Here is a 19,733-nt window from a genome sequence, read left to right on the forward strand (position 1 = left end):
ACAAGAGCCAAAAAAGCTCAGTAGTAACAGTTGCAGTAACACAGTTTTGTCAATGCTGTCTGTGACACTATTGTTGATTGTTTTATTTTTTTAATGGCATTTCTCTCTCTCTCTCTCTCTCTCTCTCTCTCTCTCTCTCTCAAGTCTCTGTTTCTGTCTGTCTGCCTCTCTGTTTCTGTCTCTGTCTGTATGTCTTTGTGTCTCTGTTTGTCTGTGTCTTTCTGTGTCTCTCTTTTTGTCTGTCTCTTTTTGTTTTTCTGTCTGTCTGCCTCTCTGTTTCTGTCTCTGTCTGTATGTCTTTGCGTCTCTGTCTATCTGTATCTTTCTGTGTCTCTCTTCCTGTCTGTCTCTCTTTTGTGTTTTCTGTCTGCCTGTGTCTCTTGTTCTGTGTCTTTGTTTCTGTCCATCTCTGTCTCTGTTACTGTATGTGTCTCTGCCTGTGTCTGTTTCAGTCTGTCTGTGTTTCTGTTTCTGTGTGTGTGTGTGTGTGTGTGTCTTTCTGTGTCTCTCTTTCTGTCTGTCGCTTTTGTGTTTTCTGTCTTTCTGTGTCTCTTTTTTCTGTTTGTGTCTCACTTTTGTGTCTGTTTCTGTACGTATGTATCTCTACCTGTGTCTCTGTTTGTCTGTCTGTGTCTCTGTTTCTGTTTGTGTGTCTCTCTTTTGTGTCTTTGTTTTTGTCTTTTGTCTCTGTTTCCGTCTGTCTCTCTTTTGTGTCTTTTTCAGTGTGTCTCTCGGTCTCTGTTTATCTGTGTCTTTGTGTCTTTGTTTCTGTTTGTCTCTGTTTCAGTGTGTGTCTCCAACTGTCTGTTTCTTCCACTTTCTCGCTCTCGCTCTCGCTTTCTCTGTATCTCTGTGTTTCTGTCTCTGTTTCTGCCTCTCTGTATCTCTGTTTCTGCCTCTTTTCTGTGTCTCACTTTCTGCCTCTCAGTGTGTCTCAGTGTGTGTGTGTGTGTGTGTGTGTGTGTATTATACCTGCATGGTTGCTCACTCTGCCTGCTGGCAGGTTCCTGTTCTTTCCTCCTCTTACACTTTCTCTCACTCTAATGCCTGGGGAAGGGAGGGGGAGGTCACACCTAGGGTCAAAGGTCATGCTGTAAAATCTAACCCTCTTTCTAAATTGAAATGACGTTTGAGTCGAGTCAATAACAGGCTGTCAGGCGTTGTCATGTTCAGGACCTGGTTTGTGTTTGCGTTAATGTCGACTAATACTTGTGTAATTACTGATAGGACCAGGAGCCACACTGCACAACAAACAGTGACCAGACTGCTGATGATGTTACTGATATGCTTGTTATTTAGAATATCTTTTAAAGCAGACTATAGTTTAAAGGTTTTCACATTGATGTGAAATGAAAGAAAGTTCATAAAAAGCGCAATACAGGGTTACGCAGGGAAACGGAAAATGTTCCATTGACGTTCAAATGCACAAAAAAAACAGAACAATGTGCAAAAGAGAACCGTATACAAGAGTGTACTCGTAAATATAAACGCAAAATGTCCTGCAAAACAGCAACAGCAGCCATCGAGTAGACTGAGCAGATGTTCTCGATATTCAGATGTGCGAGGTTTTTTGCAGGAGTTGTCCTCATGACAGCAGCTCAAACAGCCTCAAAATGTATTTTTTAAGGCTGAACTTGTTTCTTTGATATGAGCAGACGGGACAAGATCGTGACTGGCGATGACTCTGAAATTCCCTTTGTGTTGCACTCGCACTATTACCATACTTCTTATAAAAGGTTTTACAGAGAAAGCTCATAGCGCACCACTCCACTGCTCCATTATAACTGATGGCAAAGACTCCTAGACGCCGACGCACTGATTCCCGACTGTTGCCGATGCCTGAGGATCGCCAAAATTCCCCTTTTCCCTGTGCCACCCTGTATATATGTATATATACAAAACATATCGGTTGTTTCCACAGCATGCATCTCTAACAGGCATCAATAAAGCAGATTTTTTTATTCATTTTATGAATTCTGGTTTCTCTTCACCATCCCAATCAACAATATTTTTTTGTCTTAATTAACTTTGAGGGAAAAGTAAACTAGAAGCAATTATTATTATAATTTTTTTTTTTCTTTCGGATTTTCTGCAATAAAACTGCATTTGATTTGCATCCAGTTTAACAACAACTTTGTGTGAGGCTTCATCACACCAGCCTGTGGAGGTTGTAGCTCGGTTGTTAAGGCATTAGACTTTGATTCGGAAGGTCACAAGTTTAAATCCCAGCACCACCAAGTTGCTACTGCTGAAACGTTGAGCCAGTTTTTTTAACCCTGCTCGGTTAAACTGCTTGGTTGTAAGTCACTGAAAAACGGCATCTGCCAAATGCCATTAATGTAAATAGCTGTTGTTGATTGGTTTTCATTATAACATGACATAATATGCTTTATTTCGTTCTCATCTGTATAACCTTTCACTTTTAGGCGGTGTTTCTCAGTGTTCCTGCTTTTGCTTCTTTGCTAAGTTCTGTTTAAATCATAGCTAATGTCACCAGCAGGGGGTGCTGTCTGACACCTCTAACACCTGACCATAAGATTGGCATGCACTTTTTAACATCTCATTCTACATTTAGGCGCGGGTCGAAATCCCTCCAATCTTCTGGGAAGATGTTCCACTAGATTTTGGAGGAGATTTGTGAAGATTCGTTCAGTGCTAGTAAACTCAAGTTACTGATGATGTGGGTGAGGTGAGGAGGTCTGGGGTGCAGTCAGCGTTCACGTTTATCCCGAAGGTGTTCAGTAGGGTTGAGGTTTGAGGTCCGAGCTCTATAGCAGGAAGTCTTCCACTCCAAAACCATGTAGAGCATATCTTCATGGAGCCGGCTTTGTGAGGTGTTACTGCATCCAAAGACGTCCTATACAATTGAGCACATCACTTTGTGGTAACCTTTGTGGAAGAACCACATATGGCTGGAAAAGTCAGGTGTCCTAATATTTTTGTGTTTAGAGTGTATCATAAAAGCTGAAGGACGGCTGAATGTTGCAGACGATCGGGAAAAAGATGGCGTGTCGAATTCTTTTGAATTATTAAACAGGGTTTTTTTGTCATCGTTGAGATGATGGCGATCGCGTAACCCGTGAGTTTTACCTGAAGAGTTTGACTGAAGGCAAAGTATAATTCCTAATAGTCAAGATAAATGGGTGAATAATAAGCTGAAAGATGTGAAGGAGAGAGAGAGAGAAAGAGAGAGACAGCTGTGACGGTCACCTTGTCATTATGTTTTCTCTTTTTTTTTCCCCCATCCCGGAGTGATGGATTGTCGTTGTCCCGTGACCCTCTTGTTTAGTGCCATGTCTGGACGCAAAGCCGTAAAAGAGGTCTGAGAGATCGGACGCTAGCTGCGTGTCAAAGGAGACCAAATCCCACAATAAAAACAAAAACACCGCCACATTCGACACCCGTCTCACTTCCTAAAACCGAGTGATCGAGACCTTTAGAGTTCTCGCTGAGAGTCCGTGTGAGGATTTAACATTTCTTTTTGAAGGTAATTCTTTCACAAGGACGATTTTACTGGCCCTGTTTAGAAACTCTCCGTCTTGTTGTACAGAGTTGTTACATCTGAGATTTGCAGTACAATCCCACTTGTTTATAAAAGACACATTCCTGCTGTCTGAATGCCTTGACCCTCATCGTTAGCTCTTGTTTTTGCTTTTCTGCTCCATCTCTTTTTGCAAATACCTTCTTGAAAGCTTTTTCAAATTTCTTTTTTCTTCAGTTCCCTTTCTTTTCTTCTGCCTTTTTTCCGCTTCATTTTTTATGTTTATTTTTTTACCCCTTGCTTTTCAATAATGTTTGTAGATGTGCTTAACTCCCTCCCACTGACGCCCGATCTTTCTCACAAGAACGTTTTTTCGCCTTCGTTCAGCGAGACTTTTGCTAACCTGAAGAGACTCAGCAGTGCTCTTCTTTTCGAGGAGGGATTCAAAGCCGAACGCTAAACACTGTCACATGCCTCTGGGTAAATACGAGCATGTTTTCCCAACAAAATCCAGTTTTTTCCTGTGTCTTGGCCGTCTCCGTTCCAGCATTAATATAGAATTAATACACTTGGGGACATGCTGTTAAAGGAAAATGATCAATGTTACCACATCAATGTTGAATATTTTTATATCAGCAGTTTCTCATTACAATTTTTATCTGTTTATAATTGCATTTAATCATGTGGAGAATCCTTACAACAAGTTGATGTAGAAGCTACAACCTGTTGTCCTCTCACATCTTTAGTGCGAGTCCTCATGAATAAGCGGTCAGTACAGAAACCGTTACATTATGCCGGAGTGAGAACTTTTTGATGAATTTGCCATTATTCAGAGGTCTGTAGTAAGAAATGGAGATCATGGTTGATCATAGAGCTTTTTAATTCTTTAACGAGCTTTTAGTTCTTCACAGATGAGATTAATGTGGAGGGAAGTACTGGTGGCTTTTGATTGATGGTGGGATATTGAGATTGTTTAGTGCGGTTCTTAGTAGCTTGCTACCAATCTCTTATAGTAATTACACATAAACGTTTATTTCTCATAGGGCTTAGGATGAATCCATATAGAATTATCGTGATAAATGACAATTCTCTTGCCGTTTTTCGGTACTGAATAGATTCCAGTGATTTAACGTCTGATTTAATTTCTTTCATGCTTATAAAAAGAAAGATTGTCAAATTCAATTTAATATTTTACGGCTTATTTTAAATAATATAATGCAAACATTCAGACAATCTATATAGAAAATGGTGATTAATGAGTTTAGGGCTACAAAGTGGGTAAGGCTCTGGGTTACTGATCAGAAGGTCCTGGGTTTAAGCCTCAGTATTGCCAAACTGCCACTTTTGGGCTCTTTAACAAGGCCCTTAACCCTCTATGCTGCAGAGGGCGCTGTATCATGGCTGACCCTACGCTCTGTCAGAAGCTTAGTTACATCTCTGGGTTATGCGAAAAAATAATTTCACTGCTATACATGTATAAAGCACCTTGACAATTGCCATGACCAGTTTTGCACTCGTGTCACTGATAAATAGACGTAATGATGAAATAATGATAAATTCCTACTAACAAAATTGAACTTTCTGACTGTATTACACAGTTCAGATCAAGTTGTTTTTATAGCGCTTTCACATTGGACATTGTCTCAAAGCAGCTTTACAGAATGTAAGAATTACAGAACAAAATGGTCTGAGGCGATTCCTCGAGTAACTCGAGTAATTAGAATCCCCAAAATAATCGAGGCAAATTATTTGACTACACACGCCACATCGTGTTTCCTTACGGACCATTATTACTGACGCACCACCAGCTAAACTCTAAATTCGGAATGGCAAGAAAAAAACTCGGAATTGCGAGAAAAAAGTTGGAATTATGAGAAATAATCTTGGAATTAGGCTTTTTTTATGTGGAGGAAAATGGCTTCCATAGGATTCAGGCCAAATGAAATGACAAAGTTTTCAAAGTTTGGGATTATTTTAGACTAAAACATAAAGAAAACACCGTACAGTGTGTATAATAATAGTTTTTTTGTTTTTTTATTTAAGAGAAATCTGAAATGTATTTATATTTTTTTAATTTATGATTTGCATTTTGATGTAAAATGGCAATTAAATGCGCTGATTGGAATTAGTTTTCACAGATATTCTTGTGTGCAATTTCAACAATAAAATGTACATTTTTCTAAAAAGGAATGAAATTACTTCTTCGTTTTAAGAGAGAGTTTGAGTTTTGAAGCTCTTTAATAAAGAAAAAATACCTCATCCGATTTCTCGATTATTCTGTAGAATACTTGATTACTAAAAAAATGGAAAGCTACAGCTTTAATTTAAATGAATGTGTATTTCTCCCTGTGGTGACTGTGACAAAGGGAAACTCCCATAGATGATATAAGGAAGAATCTTTGAGAGGAACCAGACTTAAAAGGGAACCCATCCTCATTTTGGTGACACCAAGAATGTGATTTATTAATCATTAAAATAAACATTACAAAAACTGTAGTGAGAAATATCATGTGTGTGATCATGTGTGTGATCATGTGAGTAAAAGTATACAGTTAAAAAAAATAAGATATTGAAATGACTTGGTGTCGACTAATTCGAAATTATTTTACGAGGTTGTTGCTCCATCGTTGAGATGATGATGATACCCAGAGTGTGCTGTGTGGAGCGATTACAAATTGTCAAGATGAATAGTTGAATAATAAATTGAGAGTTGTGAGGGAGAGAAAAGCTTTGAGATTTACCTCTCTCTTTTTTCTTTTTTTTTTTTTTATGTGAAAGTTGTTGTCCCATGCCCCTTGATTTTTAATCATACTTTCCAGTCTATTTTTCCATACAAATAAAATGAAGTTGAATAATTGTGACATGTTTTGGAAGAGCAACTGTTCCTTGGTTCACTTTTCTTTGTGTTTTTCATGCAGTTTGCTCAATTCATTCTTTAGCGAATGCTGATGTGCCTGTATTTATTCTATTCTTTCATTTGCAGAGTTTTGGACTTGTTGAAGTTGTGATTATTAGGTGGTAATTAAATGTTTAAATTATTTTTATTGATATGATTTATTATAATTTTTTTAAGAAGAATTATTTAAATGTCTGTGCGAACCTAAAATGTTTTTGTGTGGAGATTTTGTGTGAGATTTTTTTATTTTTTTGTCACTTTCTCTCCCCTAGTGTGTATTCCACATTGTTTGTAGTCTTTCTGAATAAGATAAGGGTCCTGCAGTGTTAGCTGAGATAAATACAGTAATATTTCTTTTAAGATGTAACTTAAAAAAAAATGACCTTTATGCAGAGATATTCACACTGCAGAATTTTATTTCTGCATGTGTTCAGGGGCAAAATCCAGTCATTGTGCTGAGGTAAGCAGGGTATCGAGGGGTAAAAAATAGGCAGAGGAGATGGAAAAAGAGACAGCAGGCTATGAGGAGAGTGATAAAGAGGGAGGAAAGGGAGAAGAAAGCAAAATGAGAGGGAAGGATAGACGGTCACACCACACTGAGAAGATAAGATGGCTGGTGGAGATGGTCTGTGTGTGTGTGTGTGTGTGTGTGTGTGTGTGTGTGTGTGTGTGTGTGTGTGGCACATTGCACAGTCAAACAAGTTTCACCTTGACGATCAAATATCAAATTCAAGCTCTACATGGCGATAAATTTGTGTAAAAATTAAAGAATGAAACTTGTGATGCGATTCAACATACAAAAATATTCAAATTGCTTTGACCACATCTGCATTGATTATTTGTATTTTTTTGTATTTATGGAAACATCCATGATTTATCATTATATTTGGTTAATAAAAAAAAAAAAAAGTCTCAAACTTCAAGACTTTCCTGTGGAGGAAAACCTACTGACTGGGACAAACCCCTGACACTGGAGACTCCTTCTGTAAACGCTAAAGTGCCATAACCACCTGCTTCACCATATTTAACGTTTGCGGTTCTTTTTTTAGATTATATAGTGCGTCTGAATGACAGCGTTTTAGTGCCACGTTAAAAAAAAATATATAATTTAAGAAAATGAGAATAAAGTTGAAAAAAGAAGTACAAATTATGAGAATCTAAATATTTTAACCCCAGACACCGGCTGAAGGACGTCCCCTTCAGGGTTGATTTCTTTGACCATCATCCCCATAGTTTTTTAAGAAACAACATTTCTGTTCTTAAAAGTCCCATAATTTTTTTTTTTTTTTTTTTTTTTTTTTTTTTACAATTAGATAATGAGATAAAATCTCAACATGATGGATTTTGATTGGAAGGTTGTATGCTGATAAGCACTTTTGGGTTTCTAATTGTTTTAGAAGTACAGCGGGAAAGACGGAGGGACAGAAATCAAAAGACAGAATATTGTGTGTGTGTGTGTGTGTGTGTGTGTGTGTGTGTGTGTGTGAGAGAGAGAGAGAGAGAGAGAGAGAGAGAGAGAGAGAGAGAGAGAGAAGAAAGTCAAAGGCAGAAATAATGAAACAAAAGAAAGTGAAAGACAGAAATAGGTGGAGAAAAGAAGAAAGAGAATGATAGAAAAAGAGAAAGAAAGTAAAAGGAGAAATAGAAAGAGAAAAAAGAAAGTGAAAGGCAGAACTAATGTGACACAAAAGAAAGAAATAAAGAAAGACAGTAAAAGGCAGAAACAGGGAAAGAGAAAGAGAATGAAAAAGGACAAAAAAAAGTGAAAGGCAGAAATAGAGAGAGAGAGAGAGAAAGGAAGAAAGAGAATGATAGGAAAAGCAGAGAAAGAAAGTAAAAGGCAGACATAAGGAGAGAGAAAGAAAATGAAAAAGGACAAAAAGTTAAAAGAAATAGAGAGAGAAAGGAAGAAAGAAAGAAAGTGAAATTCAGGAATCCGGAGAAAAAGAAAGTAAAAGGCAGAAATAACGAAACAAAAGAAAGAAAATGAAAGACAGAAATAGGTAGAGAAAGAGAGAAAGAGAATGATAGAAAAAGAGAAAGTGAAAGGCAGAAATAGGGAGAGAGAAAAAGAAAGTCACAGGCAGAAATAACAAAACCGAAAGAAAGAAAGTAGGAAAAGAAGGAAGGAAGGAAGTGAAAGGCAGAAATAGAGAGAAAAAGAAAAAGGAAAGGCAAAAATAAAGAGAGAAAAAAAGAAAATCAAAGGCAGAAATAATGAAAGAAAAGAAAGAAAGTGAAAGTCAGAAATCGGGAGAGAAAAAAGAAAGTAAAAGGCAGAAATAGGGAGAGAAAGGAAGAAAGAGAAGGATAGGAAAAAGGAGAGAAAGAAAGTGAAATGGAAATAGATGATAAACACAAGCTAAACAAGTGAGAGTGAGTAAATAAGAGGTGAGAAACTGATGAATAGAGGAAATTAAATAAAAGTGAATAAACGAAAGAGGATAGACAGAAGAAGAGAACAAAAGAAATAAGACGAAGCGATATGGGCGAAAAAAAATCCCGTCAACAGAACCTGCATTTTCTCTCTTTCCCTCTGTTTTCTCCTCAATTTACTCATTACTCTGAATTCCCTCCCTCCAGCCAGATCTCTCTTTCCTACACTTATGAACCGGGTGAAGACTCAAAGACACTCTGTCTCAGAGACACGAAGTGAATGTTCTCTGCACCTCACTTCTCCTCCTTTGCTCTCTCCCATGCCGACTTTACGTTCTTCCGCTTCGCTGTGTGAACTTTTCAACCCGTAAACTCTGCGTGGCCCCTTTTTCTCTTGTCCCACGTCAAATCTCGAAGTGGATTCTTCCTTTTCAAGCTCGCTTTAACTTCTCTTTTTTCAGCACTCCTCCTTTCAGCGCTCCTGTCCTGCCGTTCGACAGGCAGACAGGCCCTGTGGACACATCATTCTCACTACACAATGACCAACTTCATTTTTGCCTCTGATTGACATGTCTCACAGACACACACACACACACACACACACACACACACACACACACACACACACACACGAACTGTAGCTTGTAGCTGTTTCCCCTCTTGAATAGTATTACCTTTACCTCATTCGCTTCTGCATGTCTCTCATTCGCCTTCACATTCTGACTTTGAATGAAGAACCTCACAGTGTGTGTATCTGTGTGTGGGTGGGTGTCTGTGTTCACTGGCGCCAGTCTGTCCCCCAACCCTTTCAAAACCACTGTCATGTCCCACATGACGGCTCTTCCATGCATTGTCTGTAACACTTGACTCCATCTTTACCTGTCTGTTTCCCGTTTTCTGAACTCGTCCTCTAATGCTTGAAGTCTCTATTGCCTCGGAGTACAGGAAGATTTTTAACCGCGGGGAAGAGGAGATTGTGTAACGGCGCTTTTGGGGCTTTTTCTTTGTTCGGGTGTGTGTGTGTGTATGATGGCGTCCACATTGAATCTCAACACTTTAAATTAATGCGTTATTGAAGACACGATAAAAAATTCTGTTTGCAAAATTCGAAACATCCTCAGCGCTCATCATTACGGAAATGCGTAGTTGTAGGTATCCTTCAAACTTCACGTGAATAGTTGAGTTTTTTTGCATTCTACTGTTTTTTTCGAGTTGTAGAGTCACAAACGCGTGTCTTTTCGAGAGTATTTACACATTTTTATTTGAATTGGAATTAAGTTTTACCAATTTTATTCAAATATGTTGGTTATATTTTTATTGAAAGTTTGATGTTTATTGAAAATCTATAAAAAAACAAATCGATTTGTATTTGTATATATATATATATATATATATATATATATATATATATATATATATATATATATATATATATATTTGTTTCATTAAATAAACAGAATGGGGTCATTTTAAACTAAATCAAAAACAAAGTGATATCCATATTATGACACCTTTATATTATCATATTACACAGCGCTATTAATTCATACAGTGTGTAAATTGTGTAACATTTTTAACATTGTCAGGTTTTTTGTGTCAATTTTACTGACAAAATGTGTAGTGTTTTTTATTTTTTTATAAGTCAGTTTATGTGGAACAATTTGAAAGATATCATACTTTTTTTTATTGAATCTAAAAGATAGTGTGTTTTTTTTTATTGTCACAACACACATCCAATCAACATCAAGTGTTTAAGTGAGATTCTGAACAGCAAAAGGCCCATAATTGCTTTTTTTTTTTTTTTTTTTTACAATCAGATAATGAGATAAAATCTCAACATGATGGACTTCTGATTGGAAGGTTGTGTGCTGATGAGCACTGATGGGTTTCTAATTGTTTTAGAAGTAAAGCGGGAAAGACGGAGGGACAGAAAGCAAAAGACAGAAAAAATGTAAGACAGAAAGAAAGAAAGAAAGTAAAAGGCAGAAATAACAAAAGAAATAGAAAGAAAGTGAAAGCAGACAATAGAAAGAGAAAAAAAGAAAGTGAAAGGCAGAAATAATGTGACACAAAAAGAAAGAAAGAAAGAAAGAAAGTAAAAGCAGTAATAGAGAGAAAGAGAATGAAAAAGGACAAAAAGTGAAAGGCAGAAATAGACAGAGAAAGAAAGGAAGAAAGAGAATGATAGGGAAAAGAAGAGAAAGAAACTGAAAGGCAGAAATACGAGAGAAAGAGAATAAAAAGGACAAAAAGTTAAAAGAAATAGAGAGAGAAAGGAAGAAAGAATAATAGGAAAAAGGAGAAAGAAAGTATTAGGCAGAAATATGGAAAGAGAGAAAGAATGAGAATTAAAAAGGACAGTAAAAGGGAAAGACAGAAATAGAGAGAAAGGAAGAAAGAGAATGATAGGAAAAAGGAGGGATAGAAAGTAAAATAAAAGATGATAACCACAAGCTAAACAAGTGAGAAAGTAAGTAAATAAAAGGTGAGTAAATGAAGACTGATAAAATGAAATAAAAGTGAATAAATGAAAGAGAATAGACAGAAGAAGAGAAACAAATAAATAAAAATAAAACAATTGGGAAAATAAACTGCATTCTCTCTCTTTTCCTAAATAAATCTTTTAGTGTTCGGTTTATTCCTGGAAGGATTGTCCTTCTTTCCCTCTGTCTTCTCCTCAATTTACTCGTTTCTATAAATTCCCTCCCTCCAGCCACGTCTCTCTTTCCTACACTTATGAACCGGGTGAAGACTGATACACTCTGTCTCAGAGACACGTGAAAGGCAAGAAAGAATGAATTAATTAATTTAAACAAAGAAAATAATATAAATTGAGAAAGAGAAATAAAGGTATGAAGACAATTAAAAAAGAGCAAAATAAGAAAAAAATTATAGAATAGAAGAGAAAAACAGAAGATGGAGGGAAAGCAAGAAAGATGACGCAAATCAGGAAAAAGTGTAAGCGAAAAAAAAGGAAATGGAAAAATTTATAATGAATAAATAAATGAAGTAGTGACTTAATTTATTAATTAAAAAAAGGAAAAGAATGAGGGAAAGAAAGGACAGAAGGAAAAAATGACAAGAAAAAGAAGAGTGGGGGGAAGGAAGAGTGGAGATAAAGGAAGAGCAGAGATAAAATAATAGAGTAAATGTAAAAAAGAGAACGAAAGAAGCTGTAAAAAAAAAGTGAAATGAAAGTGTGAAAAGAGAAATAAAGGGACAGAAGGAATGAGAAAAAAGAAAGAAAAGTTGTAATGGGGAGAGAAAAACTTGAAGGAATATTGGAAAGAAAAAAAAAGAGTGCACTTGGTTTATAGCAGCAAAAAAATCGACTGCAGATTCTGTCTATCTGTCTGTTTTTTTTTTCTCATCTGTCCATCCTGCAGTCCATCTGTCCATTAGGAACAAACCGCTGATGTCTGTGGAAAAGAAGCGAAATCCGGGCAGTTAAATTGCGTCTGCAGCAGAACAGCAGCTCTCTTCACCTTTCAGGCCAGTTAGCGTGACAGGCCAGTTAGCGCCGAAGATGCTAACACACTAGCGTTGCTGAGCATGCTAAGTCTTATCTGTAACCATGGCCTGGCCGCCTGGATGTCTAAATAAAATGAGAGAAAACCTGAGACAAAATTTTTGCCTCTCTTCTATCTTCTTTACTCTTCCCCATGTTAAAAAAAACCCTCCTTCACCACAGGAATAAAAATGGCCGAATGAAAAACGGCAGGGCGAAAAAGCGCTAGCAGCAGCAGCACCTGCTCCTAACAACTTTCCTGACATAAGAGGATCCTTTCATCTGTTTTTTTTTTTCTTTCCCCTCCAGAAGCTTTAAGGATGAGTCAGCGTCTCCCCCCTCCTTCTCTTTTAAACATGAAGAAAAACCCAATTTCTCCTGAAACGAGTTGAAAAAATTGAGAAACGTTTATCATTAGCGCCTCGGTGTCTGAGTGTCCGCCTTAACTGAGTAAATTAATAAACAATCCACAAAAAGTAAGAAAAACTGTCAAGAATTTTTGGTCATGTTTAAAAGTTTGCAGAGCCTAAAGATAAAATTGGGGAAAGAGGGATTGAGGGACTGAAAGTGAATAGGAAAAACACCTTGGTAGTCATACAGCAGTGTGAAAATAAAGAAATAAGCAGAAGGAGAGAAACAAAGAAGCAAGAGAAATGCAAGAATGCCCTCAAGCATGGAGTGATGGCTAGATGGATGGATTGATGGCTACATGGATTGATGGCTAGATGGATGGCTTGTTGGCTAGATGGATGGCTTGTTGGCTAGATGGATGGATTGATGGCTAGATTGATAGATTGATGGCTAGATGGATGGATTGATGGCTACATGGATTGATGGCTAGATTGATGGATTGATGGCTAGATGGATGGATTGATGGCTAGATTGATGGATTGATGGCTAGATGGATGGATTGTTGGCTAGATAGATAGATCGATGGCTAGATGGATGGAGGATGGATTGATGGCTAGATGGATGGATTGTTGGCTAGATAGATAGATCGATGGCTAGATGGATGGAGGATGGATTGATGGCTAGATGGACGGATTGTTGGCTAGATAGATGGATTGATGGCTAGATGCATGGATGGATGGATTGATGGCTAGATGGATTGATTGATTGCTAGATGAATGGATGGATTGATTGATGGCTAGATGGATGGATTGATTGCTAGATGGATGGATTGATGGTTAGATGAATGGATTGATTGCTAGATGAATAGATAGCTGGATTGATGGCTACATGGATTGATGGCTAGATGGATGGATTGATAGATGAATTAATGGATGAATGGATGTCTAGATGGGTGAGTGGATGGATGGATGGATGGATGAATATGTAGATAGATACATTTGTAGATTGATATGTAAAGCTTGATAGATAGATTAAAGAATGATAGGAAGAATGGATGGATGACAGATAAAAATATAGGTAGGTACTTTATGAATGATGGTAGATAAGTAAATATATAGAGATGGATAAAGGTTAGATTAGATAAATAGATGGCTGGATAGAGGGATAGATAGAGGAATGGACGGATGACAAAAAGAAATATGGGTAAGTACTCTATGCATAGAGATAAAGAAAGGCAAATATCTAGAGATAGATGGATAGATAGAGGTGTATAGACAAACCAAAAAAGGGAGCAAAAGCAAGAATGGAAGAGGGAAAGAAAGGAAGAAAAAGAGAAAGAAGGAGGTAAAGAGAGCAAAAGTGAAGGCTGGAAAAAGAAAGAAAGAAATAGAGAAATGAGAGAGAAAGAATGAATGAATGAAAGAGGAAAGAAAGCAAAAAGGCACAAAGAAATAACATGAAAAAGAGTAAAAGATAAAGAAAGAAGGAAAAAGAGTAAAAGTAAGAAAGGAAAGTTAGAAAGAAGCAAAAAGGAAAAGGAGAGAAAGCAAAAGGCTGGAAAGAACGCAAGAAAGAAATAGATAGAGGAAGAAAGGGATACACAGGAAATAAAGAAAAAAAATAAAAAGAAAAGAAGGGAAAAAGAATGAAGGAAAATGATAAGATCTGATAAAACTAACAGAAACAGAGTTTGTACATTTTCACAATTTCAGGAGTAATGAAAAAAACAAAACATATTTATAGGTGTGTGTGTGTGTGTGTGTGTGTGTGTGTGTGTGTGTGTGTGTGTGTGTACGTCCAGGTTTTCTCTCTCTCTTGTGCCAAGGTCATCTCTTTGAGACAGTCTGTCTGTGAGCTTGAAGAGAGAAAGGTGTAATTAGCGTGTGCTCGGGGTGAAAACACGAGTGTTTCAGTGCAGCAGCACGTCATCTGGTCCTGACAAGTCTGTTCTCTTTCAGTGTGTGTTTGTGAGAAAGACAGACATTAAGTGTGTGTGTGTGTGTATGTGTGTGTATGTGTGTGTGTGTGTGTGTGTGTGTGTGTGTGTGTGTGTGTGTGTGTGTGTGTGTGTGTAAGGGAAAACCATGATGTCTGGATGAACAATGTCTTGAGTGAGAGAGTAAGAGTGTGTTTTCTTTTGGCTCACGTTCACGTCTTCACAATTAGTTTCCAGGACAGAAAAAAAGGTTAATTAAACTATATATATAAAAAACAAAAACAACCCAAAGTGAATTATTGCGAGTTGTCGCTTTTTGAAGTGCGACGCCGCAGGGTTTAGCGACACACGACACCCGGCGCTCATCCTTCTGAAATTAGCCTGAAGAAAGCGGAGGAGGGTTCAGAGTTCTCGCATGTTTACTTTATCAACCCCTCGCTCACTTTCCATTACCATTACCTCATAAACACGTATACTGTTTAAGGTAACGTTTAAACTGTTGCTTTTTAAACATCCCATTCCACATTTAGTCCTCGTTTCCTTTTTATAAAAACCTCCACTTTTCCGGGAAGATGTTTCACTAGATTTTGGAGTTCAGGTAGTGATCTGGCCTGAGGAACAGTCTGCGTTCACATTCATCCCAAAGGTATTCACTTACATTGATCTCATTCATACGACTGAGCAGTGCGGCTGAGATTTGGCTCCAAAGTCTAATGCCTTAACCGCTAATAGGGTTGAGCTCAGAACTCTGTAGCAGGAGATCTTCCACCACAACCCATGTAAAGCGGATCTTCATGGAGCTGGCTGCACTCGGGAATTGTCATGCTGGAACAGGTTTAGGGCTCCTGGTTCATGTGAAGGGAAATTTCATGTTACAAGCGCCTTTCCAGTTAAAAATAAAAAATTGATGCTAGCGCCGTATCAAGTTGCTAGTGTGTGCTATTACTGATAGGTGGCGCCAATTCAAAGATCCTTAATCAAAATGGCAGACAACATTGTAAGTGCATGGAACAGTGTGTGGTGAAGTTTCTTGTTGAACGAAGGCGTAAAACCAGTGCCGACTTTTGAACGTGTAAACTATGGCTATGGCTGGAAAGGTCAAGCGTGCCAATACTTTTGTCCATTTGGTTGCATTTGTAAAAGCAAAATTGACTGTGTATGCAAGACAACACACTTCGGAGAAGGTGTTTGTGTGAAAGTAACACACTTTCGTATATATTTTCGAATATTATTCGGAGTCTTTGCCGTACTTTGTCTGGAAACGACCTTGAAGGACACTTGTGTTACAAATCTGAATATAAATCTCAGATTTAATGAACCCTTTTTTTTTTTTTTTTTGAAAGAGGACCGGTCTGTCTTCCGTCCTCGCGCTCCAACGCAAACGCTAACGTAATTAAAGTCTGGCCAAATCGAGTCGTTATCAACTTCAACCTGTTCAACACTCGATCCTTCTCCTTTCATTTCCCTTTTACCTTTTTCTAATCTATCACCTTACATCACCCTCTGCCTCTCCTCCTCTCCCTCCACATTAGCATGCTAGCCAGTCTCTTGTACTTTCAGACTTCCTTACTCTTTCTTCTTTCTCTTTCTTTTTTTTTTCCCTCATGTGTTTAATCAGGTCCAGATTAGGTTTATCATCTCGCGTTCACCGGACGCACCTTTTTCCTCCTGCCCCTCGGTTTTAATCGCCGTCTACCGCAAGCGTCAACGCAATCAACCACCGCTTGCTGTGATTTAAAAGGTGGTGGAAGCGAGAGAATACAGGGCAAATTGAATCAAGCGAGGTGTCACCCAGAAATTAAAAGGTCAGGAGAGATTTTCTATAAGAGGAAATGAGGACCGTCTCTCACTCTGTAACCCCATAAACTGCCCCCACACACCCCACACACACCCACACACCCACACACACCCCACACCCACACACCCACACACCACCCTGGGGTCAGAGTAGTCAAGTGCACCTGCAGGTTTCAGACCTAAAACACTATAAGTGGTCTCTCTGAGGAAGATCTCTCTCTCTCTCTCTCTCTCTCTCTCTCTCTCTCTCGCTCTCTCGCTCTCTCTCTCTCTTTCTTACTGTCTTTTTATCTCTCTTTTTCTTTTCTTTCCTCTTATAGTTTCTTGCTCTCCCCTGCTTTCTTATTCTCTCTTTATAGTTTCTTGCTTTCTCTCTCACTCCTCTCTCTCTCTTTCTCTTTTCTCTCTTTCTTGCTGTTTCTTTCTCACTCTCTTATGTTCTCTCTTAAGCTGTCTTTTCTACTCTCTTTTCTTTTCTTTCTCTCTCTCTCTCTCTCTCTCTCTCTCTCTCTCTCGCTTTCTCACTCTTACTGTCTCTCTCTTCCTTCTTGTTCTCTCATTGTTTATATTGTTTTTTTCTTCTTTCCAACATCTCTTTCTTTCTCTCTCTCTCTCTCTCTCTCTCTCTCTCTCTCTCTCTCTCTCTCTCCCACTCTCTCTTCAGAAGGATTCTGTATCATCTGATGGCGTTCTGCTTAGCTGAGCTAACCCTGTGGTCCTCAAGGAGCAGTCTGAATGTGCAAGGTACACACACACACACACACACACACACACACACACACACACTCCTCAGTTTTGGAGTTTTATTAGTTTTATGTAGTTTTGTTTTCTATTCAGTTCCTTTTAGTATATATAATTTTTTTGTTTTCTGTTACATTTTATTTGTATTCAAATAATTTTTTGAATATTAATTTATTACGTTTTATTCTCTTAATTTCTTTCTTTTATTGTCGTATTTATTTTTAAATCTGTTCCACGTTTCTGACTGCTTGTATGTTTTTATCTTATACAAATATATATTTTTCTAATTCTGTTTTGTTTAATTCATTTTTGTTCTGTTGTGTTTGTGTTTCCTTTCCATTTATTTATGTTTATTCCGTTTTTTATTTGGTTTATTTAATTTTTAGTTTCCTCCTCAATTGATCTCCATTCTCTAATGTTTTCTTTAACTTTCTTTCTTTAATCTGTGCTCATTTATTTATTCATTTATTATTATTTTAATAATATATTAGTATTTTCTGTACTATTTTTATTTTGTTATATTTAGGTCTGTTTTATTTGATTGTGTTCTGCAGTTTTCAGGCAGTTTAGTGTTTATGCACTTGTTTATAGAGTGTTATGTAGCTGTAAAACCTCACACACAACATACCCAGTGCTTTTCTCTTGTTTTTCATTGTTGCTGCAGGATTAAACCGTGCCGAACCTCGGGCCAGAACCAGTTCCCACTAATCACCAGTCCTTATTCTTTATCTCTTTTTATTTAATATTTTAATTATTTTTCTTGTTTTTTTGTTTTATTGTGTTCATTTCTTTTTTATATTTAATTTTTATTTTATTCTCACTTATTTATTATTATTATTTTATTCCATGATTTTTCTATGTTCAAATTGTCTTCTTTTCTTTTCTCTTCTTTTTCTTTCTTTTCTACATATAATGTTTTTTTCTCTGTTTCGTTCTATTTTTCTGTTAGTTAGTTTGCTCGTATATGTATTTATTTAACTAATTATTGATTTAACTCTATTTTTATTTGATTTCTATGTGTTTATTAATTTCACAGTAGCACAGTGTTTACATTTCACACATTTTCTTGCATAGTGCATCCTGGCTGTGAATTTTGCTGTGTAAGTGTAAAAGGTTCTGACGTGAGTGTAAATGTATAATACACTCATCAATTCCTTATGAGAGCTTTAAAACCAGGACCAGAATCAGTACCGAATAAATGTACAAAAAAAAGAAAAAAATCTAAAATGTTGTAGGTGTATGGAGGCGTAAAAGGTGAAGAAGATCGAGAGAGAGAGTTTTTTGTTTTCTTCTCCCTCGGCCACTTGTGTGTCTGATACTGATTATTCAGTCTTGTCATTACACTTTTATCATTATGTCTCTTTCACTCTTTTTCACTCTCTTTTTCTTCTTTGCCTTTTACAGATACGGATGTCGGTACATTCCAATATTATGAGAAGGGAGAACCTGGTAAGTGTGTAGCATTCGCTCTATTATTCCCTCATTCCTCCTCCTGTTGTCTCTCTCTCTCTCTCTCTCTCTCTCTCTCTCTCTCTCTCTCTCTCTCTCTATCTATCACAATTAAGCACTCTTATACTTACTCTGACTCTCTCACTCTGTCTCACTTTCACTCACTCTTTCCCTCACCTGCTGACCCTCTCATTTCATCACTGAGTCTTTCTCTCATCGTTCTCTCACTCTTTCTCATTCACTTTTCCCTTACTTGCTGACTTTCTCATTCACTTAGTCTCTCTCTCTCTCTCTCTCTCTCTCTCTCTCTCTCTCTCTCCCTCTTGCGCTCTCTCTATTACCTTACTCTTTCTTTCTTTCTCACTTCTTGACTCACTCAGTTTATTTCTCTCTGTCTCTCTTGCTCGCTCTCTCTCTCCTCACTCGTTCACCCACTTTCTGATGTACTCATTCAGTTTCTCTCTCTTGCTCTTTCTCTCTCTCTCTCTGCCTCTATTACCTTACCTTTTCACTCACTTCCTGACTTACTCATTCAGCATTCTCTCTCTCTCACTCTCTCTCTCTCTCTCTCTCTCTCTCTCTCTCTCTCTCTCTCTCTCTCAACTCACTCTTTCACCCACTTTCTGACCTACTCATTCAGTTTCTCTCTCTCACTCTTTCTTTCTCTCTCTCTCTCTCTCTCTCTCACTCTCTCTCTCTCTCTTCTCTCTCTCTCTCTCTCTCTCTCTCTCTGCCTCTATTAACGTACCTTTTCACTCACTTCCTGACTTACTCGTTCAGCATTCTCTCTCTCTCTCTCTTTCTCTTTTGCTCACTCTCTCTCACTCTCTTTTTCTTTCCCTCACAGCACAGATTGTGTTTCTGCCTTTTTCTCATCATAGTCTTTTTGTTTTTGATCCGTGTTGATATTCTGATCTTCTTAAATTATTGAAAGGTGAGCAAACTGCAGTAAAGCCACATATAAGCTACAGTCCCTCATTTACTGCATGCTCTCTATATGATCTAAATTATATAAACCCTAAACATTTCATTATTTGTACACCCGAGAGTGTGTCTGTGGTTCAAGTCTGCTTCCACGATGTATCTCCACCAGAGGGCGCAGCAGCTCTACCATGATGCAGAGAGTGAGGTGTTGTCAGCATTTGTATGTTTGCGTGTGCACGTTTGGACCAGATCTCCAGCTGAGAAAGGTCATAGG

The 19,733-nt window shown here is 37.6% G+C and overlaps 1 protein-coding gene across 3 annotated transcripts in view; it reads left to right on the top strand.

Annotated features, from left to right (window-relative positions):
• The window catches only part of LOC124389974 (WD repeat containing planar cell polarity effector), an 89,701-nt gene that overhangs the window by 7,751 nt on the left and 62,217 nt on the right, over positions 1–19,733 (top strand). For 2 of the 3 annotated variants that reach the window (XM_046855615.1, XM_046855617.1), the window contains exons 3-4: positions 17,010–17,089; positions 18,491–18,535. In XM_046855615.1, coding sequence (XP_046711571.1) covers positions 17,029–17,089; positions 18,491–18,535 — 106 coding nt within the window. In that variant the 5' untranslated portion in view covers positions 17,010–17,028. The remainder of the gene's footprint in view (positions 1–17,009; positions 17,090–18,490; positions 18,536–19,733) is intronic. The other variant, XM_046855616.1, reaches the window with a different exon arrangement.

This window comes from Silurus meridionalis, chromosome 8 (assembly GCF_014805685.1).
Source record: "Silurus meridionalis isolate SWU-2019-XX chromosome 8, ASM1480568v1, whole genome shotgun sequence".
Taxonomy (NCBI): Eukaryota; Metazoa; Chordata; class Actinopteri; order Siluriformes; family Siluridae; genus Silurus; species Silurus meridionalis.